This window comes from Akebia trifoliata, chromosome 6 (genome assembly GCF_017979445.1).
Source record: "Akebia trifoliata isolate Shusen 1 chromosome 6, ASM1797944v1, whole genome shotgun sequence".
NCBI classification, from domain to species: domain Eukaryota; kingdom Viridiplantae; phylum Streptophyta; class Magnoliopsida; order Ranunculales; family Lardizabalaceae; genus Akebia; species Akebia trifoliata.
Genome location: NC_141380.1, coordinates 22,121,619 through 22,135,069, shown reverse-complemented (window position 1 = coordinate 22,135,069; position 13,451 = coordinate 22,121,619). Strand labels below are relative to the sequence as shown.

At 35.5% G+C, this 13,451-nt stretch overlaps 1 protein-coding gene across 1 annotated transcript in view; it reads right to left on the bottom strand.

Moving 5' to 3' along the window:
* The window catches only part of LOC147400410 (folylpolyglutamate synthase-like), a 66,045-nt gene that overhangs the window by 36,964 nt on the left and 15,630 nt on the right, over window positions 1–13,451 (bottom strand). The window contains 4 exon segments of the mRNA XM_086446088.1: window positions 2,262–2,322; window positions 8,681–8,762; window positions 8,765–8,789; window positions 10,997–11,062. Coding sequence (XP_086302214.1) covers window positions 2,262–2,322; window positions 8,681–8,762; window positions 8,765–8,789; window positions 10,997–11,062 — 234 coding nt within the window.

Sequence of the window (13,451 nt, the reverse complement as noted above, 5' to 3'; positions counted from 1 at the left end):
AGTCTGTTGGACCTTCTATCACTAACTATCACCTTGCCAAGCTGGGCCTAGTTGACATATTTGCCCCAGCTTGAGGAGGAGTATTGCAAATATTAGAATAGTCAGTTCTAGTTTGACTAATATTAGTTTATTTCGCTTTATTTCTTATTTTCTTTGTAAGGGCATTTATGTCCATTCCCTTATTATTGATTATAAATATATGCCAAGCTCTTATTATGAGACTAGTCTTTTCTCTTCTAAAATTCTTCTTACCTAAGATATCGATGGATTTGACTTGCCCCCTGGTGGTATGGGATGCCATCGAGACAGTTGCTACCAACGAAGTCTGGGTACTGGTAATATCATTTTCTGATATATCTTGATTTTGGTTCAAAAGAGGTTGAAGTCAATAGCTGAAGGGATTTGAGATTGCATGTACGCTTGATAGGCATTAGACGCGAGGTTCACACCTGGTTTAAACATGGATCCATCCTAGACTATAGTCGTTGAATGGTTGATTGCCATTTGGGTCGTTGACCTTATTGTAAAACGGCAACCTGGGCCGGAAAAAGATGGCATATTGCGAACGACTCCATGCTCTCCATGGGAACCAACGATTACCATGCCAGACCAGAAAATCAGGACAGGTGAAAACCCTCAGCCCGTGTTAAAAGGCTAACAATGTTAAGGTCCTTTATCAGTAAATTAATGAGATCCCGGTTCTGTTCTACATTAGTACATAGTAGAACTTTGCACAAATGGGCAAGCCGATTTTGATCGGAAGATCAGTTGCAAGCTTGGACCCACTAGAGATATCCCTCACCTCATGTATTGTAATGTGATGTCGTGTGCATATTTATTATGTCATTATATAACTATAACTGAACTAAAATTAATTGATTATCATTGCAATACTTACTATCATAAGATTTACTTGCCTTCTTCTATTAATAGACGACATATAGTAGATGCATTTAAACATAGTTAGATATAATTATCCATTTATGCATCATGAATTTCATAAATAAAATTCATTTCACACACCGTATTTTAAGGACAAAAAACTTAGAAACTAGATTATTTTCTCACCCCTGGGTGACTAGCTTAGGGTTAGTCGATATGTGTTGGGTGACTTTGTCGCTCCTACCACTTTTTCCCACCTTTCAAGTTTCCCTATAGAGGACACGTTCTGGGTGGAGGAGTACGTTGAGGAGGATCCGTATTGGGAGCTGGAGCCAGAGTCGTACTATGAGCCAAACCCTGATTCAGAGGTCATGCCTTGAGGAGCCATCGGTTTGCTGCTGCTATGATTTGCTTTCCCCGACAGTATGTCTTTTGTTAGATGTTGGGATGTCTTTTGTTTATTTATATATGTTGTCCTTCGGGATGTATTTGGTTTCTTACTTTTGTCATACTCTATGCACTACTCTTTTGCTATCGCTATGATATGTTATGTCACTCAACATCTATATATGATAGTATCACCTATGCTTTAGATAAAATTATGGTGTTATAAATTATTAACTTGTAGAATAATTAATTCTTTCTATTGCTAAGTAAATTGAAATTTCTTTGGGTAGAAAAGTCCTTGAGTTACCTCAACTTTCAACCCATACCTCAGGAATCACAAGAGTCCCAAAGCATGGAATCTAGACCAATAAGCTTTAGGTGTTAGCAGATCTCTCCCTCACATAGTTTTGAGGTTTATGCTCAAGTTTCGGGTTTGGGGCGGGGTCAAGTATCCCCCAATCATGTTGCCAAGTCGACGTATAGTCAAATTTGGGGGCTGACAGTAGGGCCCCATAAGGTGTGGGCTCCATCACTACATAAACAGCACACACGACTCTAACAACCCAAATAGGACTGACGTACAAGAACTCTAACAGTTAAAAACTAAGGCAAGTGAAAAATCAGGAGCACAATCTTATCAATGACTTAACTACCAATAGGTACCTTCAAACATAACTAAAAGATGGATTGGAGTAGGATTTGAGGATTCGAACCATGCAGCACTTTTGATGTTCTCCAAAGACATAGGAAACTTAAGAAACCTAAAGACAACACATTTCACAGTTATATGAAAATCTTTCATTTTATCTATATATGAATTGCATGTACTCTTCCTCCCTCCCTCCTCTCTCTCTATCTATCTATATAGATATATTAGGTAAAAAAAATCTCTCTAAACTTGGACTAATATGATAACTTGAAGACAGTCATGCATCATAACAGATTTGTAGAACATATTTTACCCAATAAATCACAACTTTTAATGATAATACCTCCAATTGGTGCCAACAGTCCCAAAAGTACTGTAGAAATTTATCTTCCGAAATATCCAGCCTACACAAGTAATTCAAGGATGGGCATTAAAAGAGAAAGAAAAGAAAAAAAGTCAGTGGCTAAAATCATACCAACCTAAACTAAAACTTCATCCACTTTAAAAGTCAGAATTAATTTGGAGGATCGATTCTATTTGGAGACTTCTGATAAATTTTTCTAACTTGGGAAAGGTTGGAGAATATTAGCCATAAAAAATGATATAAGTATGATAACACCCTCAAAAAAACATTGTATCCTCATAAAAAAAACCATCTAGGTAAACATATACAAGATCAACAGTTTTTACACATACTAAAACAAGTATCCGCAGTGTAGTCCATCCAATTATATGTCAATCATGACTTTTATGAACTTTGTGATTAAATCACAAACTTCATGATTAAATAGCAAATTTTGCGATTAAATCGGATTAAAACGAAAGATGAAATTGAAGCACTAGTAAGAGAAGATGAGCTTGATGAAGATGATGGTGACAATTTTATTGATGAAGCATTAGATAATGAGGATGGCATTAAATATTTATTTTTTATATTTTCAAGAATATAAACCTTGAATGTGTTGTAGACTTGTGGTTTCTTATTGTGGATGCAAGGATGATATCTACATGGGGGTTTGGTGTTTTATTACTGTAGTTTTATATGAGATCGGGTAATATAGTATGAGAACACCAATTAGTATGAACTACTACATACACTTAAGCCTAGTCCAAATTTTTTGATTTTTTCCCCATTTTACCAAAATTTAAATTTTCCCTTGGGGACTTATTCCCGAATCCCAACTTGGTGACTATGATTGTAGTTGAACATAAATCTTTCACTATGGTTAAGTGAACTAGATATACTGAAAAATCACATGGCAGAAAGGGGAAGGAGATGGCATGAAGATGTTCTGCTCATTTCGGAGGAAGCTAAATGATTGTCCAATGCTTTACGCGATGTTAGCACTGGTAGTTATATGAAATTAGGAAGGCATTCTGGAGAAAGATACTCAGCCATGACAGATCCAAGATAGTCAAGGGGAAGGTAAACTATAAATGCGAAAAATGTGAAAGTCAGTCTATACTCATAGCGGGAGAAAGAAAATGATGTTCTTTGTGGAAAGCAGTGATTAAAACAGACCGAAATCTATAGCTTAGGCACTAAATATCATCCTTGTTTAGTTACAAATTCCCTGAAAGCGAAGGGAACATCCATTTTATTCAAACACAATAAAAAATCTATCAATGAGGCACCACATATGATAGCCAAGGAACGTTGCCAGGAGACTTCACATCTAGCCTTTCATTTTAGTGTAGGTGTGAGATGGCTCACAGAAACAAAGTGTGAAGCTAACCAGAAGGAACCCCCATGGGAAGATTTGTGCTCAATTTCAGAAATCTTGCACTCTTCCCCTATTTGTCCATTCTTTTCTTTTCAATGTGACATGGTGGTAGTTGTGGTAGAAGATAATTGTGTCCTCATCACATCTCAAGCAACTATCTGTTAGATCTTCAGGGTTGTCCAGCCATGGAGAAAGGTTAAATTGGTGGTCCTCCAGATAGGAGTAGAACGGAGTAATCCTCAACGATAGTTCTCCCATTTCTAAGGTGAAGCACGTTTCTTTCTGACATGGCAGATATGGATGGCATGCAGACCAAGTGGTTAATGCCCACCTCAACAGTGCAAGTGGGCGGTTCCAGAGAACAGAGTTACTCCTAGTAGGACTAAATATTGTCCCAAGGGGAAGCCAAGTACAAAAGCATATAATGTTGGATCTCTCTCAATCTCTAATTAGTTTCTCAGACACGACCAACAGTAATCTCAATAATGGGGATATAATGCATTTTGACTGTTTCTCATCTTCTTTGATGAAAGACGGGAGTAGGACTCCAACTTGTTCATTGGACCACATATTTCAGTAATCTTGAGAGAGACAGGACTAACCTTCTGGATATTAGCAAGGGTAGGAAAATAGCTTTTGCTCCCCTGATTCCTAGTGTTGCATAAGGTTCATAGGTCCAAAACCATCAATCCTAGTAAAATGTTTATGCAATCCTACAATTGCCAATATCTTTCGAATGTCCAAAGGGATTATGAAGAATATCAGCATCCCTCAAATAATAATCACAGGGTGGGCATTGGAACCTCTGTCAGAGGGATGACAATGTTCATGGGAGTAAAACGAATATTGAGCAATAGATCAAATGGTTGGTGGTAGGTTCCAATGATCATTGATAATGCGCAATTTTGGATTTTGATCTCATAAAACTCTTGATTTGCATGAAAACACAATTATTAAATCATAGTGGTCAAAAGTCTCATTACGTGTATTTTTTGATAATTGTAAGAGTTAAGGATCGATTAAAAGACATGGACCATCATTGAAAGCAAGTAGGAGCACATGAGCCGTAAGCGAGATGATTCCCCATAGAGCGCTCCAAAAGTGCCAACAAATAGGATTAAGGATGGGTTAACAAACCTTAATTAGACCCGAGTAAAAAATTCACCCCAAGCCGGTCTTGTGGATGCCCTTTAGTATTTCGCCACCACCAATAGAGATGGGCCTCCCTACCCCATCTTGAATCCACCCTTCTGACTATGGGCCCCTTCTCCTTAGATATCATCACCCTAGGTATCTTTGGAGACATGTGTCACACATGGGAGGTAGAAGATAGCATACTTTGATGGTGACCATATCACCCTACCATGTCTCCTTGTTGGACTCATCGTAACCATTAGATCTATCATGGAGCTTGATGGAAGCATCACAACCTTCCATTAAGTGTATTATTTAAGCTATAAGATTTTTTTATTCTACTTGAGACACCTTCACATGGGTGAAAGTGACATGACCTTGGGAGGCCAACACATTCCCCCAAGCCATTTCAAAATACGCCAATGAAAGCCCACCATTTTACCTACCCATTTCTCATCTATTCCCAATGGCCCTCTATTCCCAAAGCCATTAGCCATTTTTAGCTTCCACCTTTCCCTTATTTTTGTCATATTCTCTCCTTTGCCCCATTTTGGAAATTTCTTTTTTTTTACTTTCATTTTGAATTTTTCTACTTTTTCTATTTTGTTATTTTCTTTCATCTCTAGAACACATTTTTAGAAATCCCTAGAGCTCTCCCTTCTCCATCTCCTTCACCTTCATCATCTTTTCCATTTTTCTTATTTTCCATGACTAGCTCAAGCATGCATGGCTAGACTTCTTGTTAGGGCTTACGGAGAAGACTCCTTGCTCCTCACTTTGAGACTTCTATGGGTGCGCAATCATGACTTGAGGAGCTTATTTTTATTCTCCATTTTCATTTTGTAAGGTAAATGCTTAATGTTGTATATCATGTATACATCTTTATTGATACACTATACATTAATGAATATAAAGATGTATTTCACGATCTTGTATGTTCTATTGTAACTCTTCTTTGATTATTCATGTCAAACATGATTAATACTTAAGGTTCACATCGGTGCATCATTTATGTTCTAGTTTACTCTAAACCTGGGATACTAGAATACCTTGGTGGAAATTATCTTATTTATTATTTGAGCTTATTGTCTTATTATTTTGAGTGGGGAAGCTCTCTAGTTCTCCCCACCTTGATTGATTGCATCCAAGAAGGAAAAAAAATGGAGGGTTTGGGTTGAATCTTTATGCCCTAACCTCTCATCCTAAGTATTTTCCTTTACATTTTCTCTACTCCTAACTTGCATTTCTCTAGCACAATTAAATTTTACAACACTTGTATTTCACTTCATCTTTCTTTCATCGTTTCTAACCTTCTATGCTGTAGTAATCTAGATTTTTGGCATTAAACCCAATCCTTGTGTTAGACCTTGGGGCTCCCCCTCAAGTTATCTTTGTTGCACTATACTACGTGCCACGCCCTAGTTACACTCCTTTTTGTTGCATTGTAGACTTTAATGTCTAGGGTTTGATTAGTTGCATTCATAGTTCAAGGTCATTAAGGATTCCATTTTTGCAATTTCTTATTCTTTTAATAGTGTGCACATTAAAGTAAGCAGCAATCATCATTCTACAATCAAGATGTAACATCATAAATGGCGGAGAAGGAAAGTTGTGGTGGAGCCTTAGGGGAGTAATGATATCAGCTTAGTCATGGATGTAGGTGGAAAGGATGCCCACAACATACAACCTTTGCAAATGGTTGAAATCTTGGATAAATAGTTAATGACGGATTCCACAAAATGGTCGAATGATAACATTATGGACATCCACGCTGGCTTCGGGTGGTTTTATTTTGAAAAGGTCAAAGAGGCTTGCTTCTTCAATGAATTATTTTTAAGGAAAAGTCAGAACTAGTAGGAACTACTGGAATCTAATCCAATGTTCCTCCCACATATCAACCAAATGAGGTGGTGGTTCTTCTAGACATGAGGCCTTATGTGTAAAAAGAAACCAAAAGTGTTAAACTATCAAGAGAGTTTCAAGGCCTTATGTGTTAATTGAACTCTGGAAAAGATTGTGGAAGTACTCATGCAGAATGGAGAACATTTATAGTAATCAATGGATTGAAAACATTATATTGAAATGTGAGAGGAACTTGGGAATAGGGAAAAGAGATCGATCGTCAAACCCACATTTAAGAAATGGCAGGCTAATCTGGTGGTAATTCAAGATGGTGTGTACAAGGACTAAAATTCTAAAAGAAAGCTTTCTCACATGCTCATCCATATGGGACATCCCCAACCCTTGCACACTCCCTTAGTAGGTTTATATAGATTTTGATTTCAACTCCAACAACCTATTTTAATACAAAAACAATTAATACTTCACCTACCCACCCACTTACAGCAATATTTTATATTTTTCAAAATACCTGGATCTTCTCAAAGTATTCTCTAAAATCACAATATAACAAAACTTGACTATAAGTAAGACTCGGAACCCATGGGTTTAAAGACCAACAAGCCTAAAACAATTGTAAGCACACACTGGCCATAACATCCTCCCCGGGTTGTGCAGAACTTGCCCTCGAGTTTAACTCAAGTTCACTAACTATTAGCCATAACAAATCTTGTCACGTAAAAACTTCCTTTTTGAAGAAAACTCACCCTTGCGCCGCCACAAGTGTTCCTAGTAAGAATTTCCACTCATATATTTACTCAATGAATGCACCAACAAACCCATATTTCTTTTCAACGAGCTCATCCATAGGAAGAATTTCAACTTCTTCTTTGTTTTGACCAAGTAATGATTAAGCAAGATATATGCATGTTTTGGTGCTAAGACGTTGTTCTACTCCTTTGTAGCTAACAATCGAACACCTTTCGGAGTGAGTCCTTGGATTTCTTTATACCAAAAAAATTATTACGAGAACAGATCCCCTGTCCCATGTGAAAAGGAGTGACTCAACATGTAAAATATGGAGATTAAACTAAAATATCTTACCCAATTATTTTACTCATTTCGAAACGAGTAAAACAAAATAAATCCATTGTACCATGTGAAAAGAATAGGTGGCTCAACATGTATAATGTGGAGATTTAGCTAAAATAGTTTACCCAATCTTTAAAGTTGATTTCAGTATTATAAAATAGTAACTACTTGTTGAATTTTTTAATTAGCTTGGAACTTAATATTTCTGTAACTCGTGTGATACAAGAAAGAGAAAAACTCCCTTTCTGCAAACTTATCAATGATGGCATCAACTTTTCCAACATTATTTGTTTGTCTTGGCATAAACTTAAATTTTGTTTAGGAGCACCTTTGCTAATTCACTGATAGTTACCATCTAAATTGATGAATGTAATTGTAGTCCGCTTTTCCATTGGATCAATAGGCACGTTGATGGTGCCTATGTCAATGGCATCTTGATTCTCAAGTCTTGAGGCTCTAGTTGTAGGCAAGTCAATAGTGTTATTGGTGCTGTCCTTATTAAAATCCCTAAAATATTCTCGGCATGGTTAGATGCTTTCGGAGTGTCTTTAGTGGTATTGGTACGACCAGCACCTCTAAAGCCAGTTTGAGCAATCCTAGCCTCCATTTTTAATTCAATTGGTATGTATCATTAAATTTCCATACACGAAGCATCTCGATTTCATCACAAATTGAAGAACATAACCCATTGACATATCGAGCTGCAAGTTCCTTTTCAGTTTTTCATATCTCATTTAGAACTATGAGTCAATCAAATTCCTTCGTATATTTGGCTATAATGTTTGACTTTTGATGAATAATATTAAATTGGAAAATACGATATTATAATAGTTAATAGGAAGGAACTATTCTTTTAATCTTGATTTCATTTTATTCCATAGACAATATAATAGGAACAAAGCATGGTCAAGTAACATCTTCAAGGAAAATTGAGATATATAACTAATAAATGCTAACACATTTGGATAATTACCCATTTATACGAAATCTTTCTCTCACATCAATTAGGTGTGGGGATGTGAACAATCCAGTTCGAATACCGCATTCTCGTAAATGGCCTCACAAAATGCGCATGTTGAACCCTGAAATGCGATGTCTATTAGAGCAATATGAAACTTGAACATTTAGATTTGTTATGATATACCAATTAACTTATGGGTCAAAATACCAAGAATAAGGGGGTATAAATGCCAAAGTGTGTGTGGTAATATAGTTATAACTTGGAATATATGTAAAATAAACCTAGTACAAAATTCCCACTATTTAACAAACTATTTTCAATTTTAGGGGCAATTTACAAGGTATTTTGTAGTTCCTTTTTGTCATCAAAATCACCATTATTTTCAACCAAAATTTTGGTGAATAGTGAATTTCAACCAAAGTCTTATAATGGCCATTTCTAAATACCATCTTGTAATCTGTAATATTTCAACGAATGAAAGATTTCAACTCTTGATCTTTGAAAAACATATTTTGACCCAAATTTAATTTTTCTAGCAATTGTGAAGAAAATCTCTAAAGTATAACTTAAATTTGTAGCTTCTTGATAAAGGCTTTAGAGGTGTACCAATAACAAAATTAAAATAAAATAAAATAAACCGTAAAAGTGTAATTGCATCAAATCTGCGCATCCACACCAGATTTGCACACATTAAAGGATATTCTGATGAAAATTATGAAAATTTAGGTAAACTCCAATCTTGTCTTCATAATCTACGTCCATGGTTGTGTATTGAGCAAAACCTTATCCCAAAGATTTGGGGTAGGATCAAATTATATGTTATATAGCTTCACCCAACTACGACTTGATTAGATTGAACTACTTCATACAAAACTTAAAAAATCTAGAGATTTTGTAAATGTTATAAGTTGCTCTGCATAGGACTAATAAATTGCAGAGGTTATATTTACATAAAATGTTTGGTCAAGTGTGAGGGAATTAAAAAACTAAAGAAACATGGAAGGAGGAAACATAGATGAGTTCAACTTTGAAACATATGTAGGCATCAAAAGTTTGATATGAACAACCCAAAATGGCACCACCCTCTTTTCTACCCATTTCAAGGGGGATAAAACTAATCTTGCATTTTGCAAGGGGGACAAACCTAATATCACCAATTTTACAGGGGGCTATTTCTAAAATACCCTGTTTTTTTTTCCTTTTTTCATTTCTTGTTTCCGATAACCATGCTAAGCATGTGTTTCAGCATGTTTTGCTCTTAATGAAAGTGAAATGTTTTCTAATATGAGAATTCATCTTCAGCAAGTGGCTAGAGAAATTTGGTCCTATTTCTTCAGCATGTTCGCCGTTGTTTGGTTTCCCCTGTGTTCTTTCCGGGATTTGGTTGAGTGCTAGCAAGCCATCGGGGCAGGATTCTCTACAGTCAAACGGAATCTGCGAGCATTACACCATTTGTGATTTCTTTGGGGAATTTGGAAGGAAAGGAACCTTAGGCTTATTTGAGGGGAAGGAGTCCTCAGTGCAAGACATCATTCTCTCCATTCTGGGTTCCATCTTCCTTTGAAGCAAAGTCTTTAAGGAATCAAAAGTGGTCTTCTTTGAAGATTTGTAACAAAGTGGGAGTGGGTGTGAAATACTGTTGTGTAGTTGGTTGGTTGTTTGTTCTCTTTTCTTAATAAATATCTTTGACTTATCAACCAAAGAAAAAAAAAAGAGTTCATCTTCAGCAACATCAATAATATGTTTGAGATTATCAAAATTGAAACAATATTATAATGAAAAAGGGCATTAGCTCAGATGATCGCAATCTTTCCCATTTGTATGTACTTACAACTTTTCTTTTACGTAGTTAATGAGACACGATTTGATTATTAAGATCATTTTCGTTTGTGCATATATACATTGTTGTTTTTTTAGCTATTAGGCCCTCAGATATCTACATCAACATGTAACAAAATTTTATGGATCTTTATTTCCACACTTGATAGGGTCATCTTCTCTTAAACTTTCTAGAAAAATTTTGCTACATTTTCACTATTTCCATGAAAAATGATGATTTCCATATAGTTGAAGCATTCCCTCAAAGTTTTCTACATCTTGGCTGATGTAGATGAGCAGTGGAAATATAAATTGAAAGCCTTGATAATAAATAAATGAAAAAGGAAAACTAGATACTACATACAAAAGGGAAAAGCAACCCCATGGAATTATATGTTGGATAAAGACCATTAGCAAATAAATAAACAGCAGTGGTCGCTTAAAGGGAAATCTTAAAGTCATTTGGAGCCTAAATTTAATAAAAAAATTCTCTTAGGTATGGAAAATTACCTTTCCTTTGGTTCCAGCAACATGGATGATTTTTAGCCCAGCCATATGCTCTTCCAAACCTAATATCTGTAGACAAGAAATTCACTTTTTCCAGGATCCTTTTTTCAATAAATAAAACAGCCACACGGCGAGATGACATTGTAATGGATCATTATAACCAGAAATTTCAAGTATGAAAGCTTATCATTTGAATACAACCAGGATGATAAACACAGAATTCAAATACATAATTATTTCAGAGAAAATGCTAAGCTCACCCACAGCTTGCCTATATGAATTCCCTCAAAAAACTGAACCATAGCCAAAAAAGTGGGTGGGAATCAACCCGAGCCCAACCAAACTTGACAAACACCAACCTGTGCCCAACTCGACCTTGGGCATGAAATGTGGTTGGGTTAGTTCATTCCTCAATAATACTAGATAATTTGGAGATGAAAAGGGCTTATATAAAGATAAACGGTATGTAAAGAACATAAAATTTGCAATTGTTTCTCCTAAAAATGTGTTTCATAATTTACATGCATAAAATTATAAGCAAATTTAAAGAAAAAGAAGATAACGTTTATTAACTAAAGTAACCACCTCTATTGTCCATTAATCGCATTTTCTAACAAAACAAACATTTAAAGTTGCAATATAATCAGTGTATGGCAATATAGAAGTATAGAAACAAAAACATTACTAACAAAACAATTAATTATTTAATGAAAAGAATCACACATTAGCTTGATCTATAGATAAACAAAAGCATACATATTGAAATATGAATAGTGAATCTGAAGAAACAAAGATATAAGAAAATATTTGTATATTATAGCCATATTAAGTTCAAGTTCAGGCAAACCGGGTTGCCCAATGCCCATACCCAAACCCAAGCTTACTATGCCCAGACTTGACCCCAAAGGTTTGGGTTTGGCCCTACCCAAGTTGCAGCTCTACCAAGCAGTGATAGTTAACAGAAATGGGCTTGGGCTAGAGTTTAAATAGTGGTAAACATCACTAGCAATCTATGAATGCTATAAAATCTTTTGCAGTTAAAACATTTGGAAGACTATGTTACATGGATTGAGCTATGGATATTAGAGGCCGACAAGGTCACATAGTATCCAACTCAGGGAACCAAATAGGATTACGGACTCATTGTTATATTTTCAATAATATAGAACAAGCTAATTATTTTTATACAATAAGGGATTACACGTGGCATATGTTAAGATATGTACATGTATGAGTCAAAAATAAGAACACATCACCACTAGGGCTGTCAATGGACCAGGCTGGGCCGGGCTTTTCAAGGCTAAAAAACTTGGCCTGAATCCAACCCATATAAATATCAGGCCGGGCCGGGCCCTAGGAATCTTCAATCAAACATCTAGTAGCGGACCCTATACTTACATAGAAGCAATTTGACACACCCACTCCCCTACCTGGAAAGTCCTCAAAGAACACCCCCATAAATTCTTGGGAAATGACCACAAAGGTCACATTTTAAGAAATATTGACTAAAACGCCTTCCATTGGAAAGTTTGCACCATTTAAGGCTCACTTTCCCAAACATTTTCCTTTCAAGGATTTTGTTTTAACTTCCGTTAAAAATGTATGGTAAAATACCCTTAAACATGTAAATTGTACCTAAATGAATCTATTCCGAATAAGACAAAAATTGGCCGAGTGATATAGATAGCCTTGCCGACACTTATCTCAATGCCTATGATCGAATTAAAATGCATCAAAGAAAGAAATCAGCAACATTGACTGAGTCAACTCAGTTCAACCGAGTCAACTCGATCCAATTTTTGACCGGTCCTCAAGACCTAGTCCAACTTCTATTAGGACTCTTTCTTTTATTGATTTTCTATTTTTTAAATTGTTTAAGTAATCCTAGTAAGTTTCTATTTCAATTTTACAAAGTTTCTTTTCCTACTTAGTTTCTAGTTCAACTTTAGGAAGTTTCTAATTTGTTTTATGTTTCTATTATTTTCTAAAATTCGTTTTTATTCTTTAGGTTATAATTAGAAGTCCTTTTAGATTTTCAAATTCAGCTCTAATAGGATTAGAAGGTTAGTAATAAATTATAGATAGATTAGAAAGTAATTTTTTAGCATTTTAGAAGGTTTCTAAGTTATTGTGAAGGAGTTATCTATAAATGGAGCTCCATAAACAAATTCCACAGTTAGTTTTTTTGAAAATTGATTAACAAAAGAAAATAAGATAACCCTTCTCTTCCCTTTCTTTGTTTGTTTTGAGCATAAGAGACCGATATTGGTTCTTAATTTTAGTGTTTGCGAATGATTTCCATCAATCTCAAACCTATATTGAAGTTTCTAGTCTGTTTAACTCCACATAGAGATTCTTCATTACTCCTAGTTCTTGGGATTTCACCGTAGAACCAGATTTTTAACATACACTCTAGGTTGTGTGTTCTACCCTACATTATCGAGTAACTTGATATTTA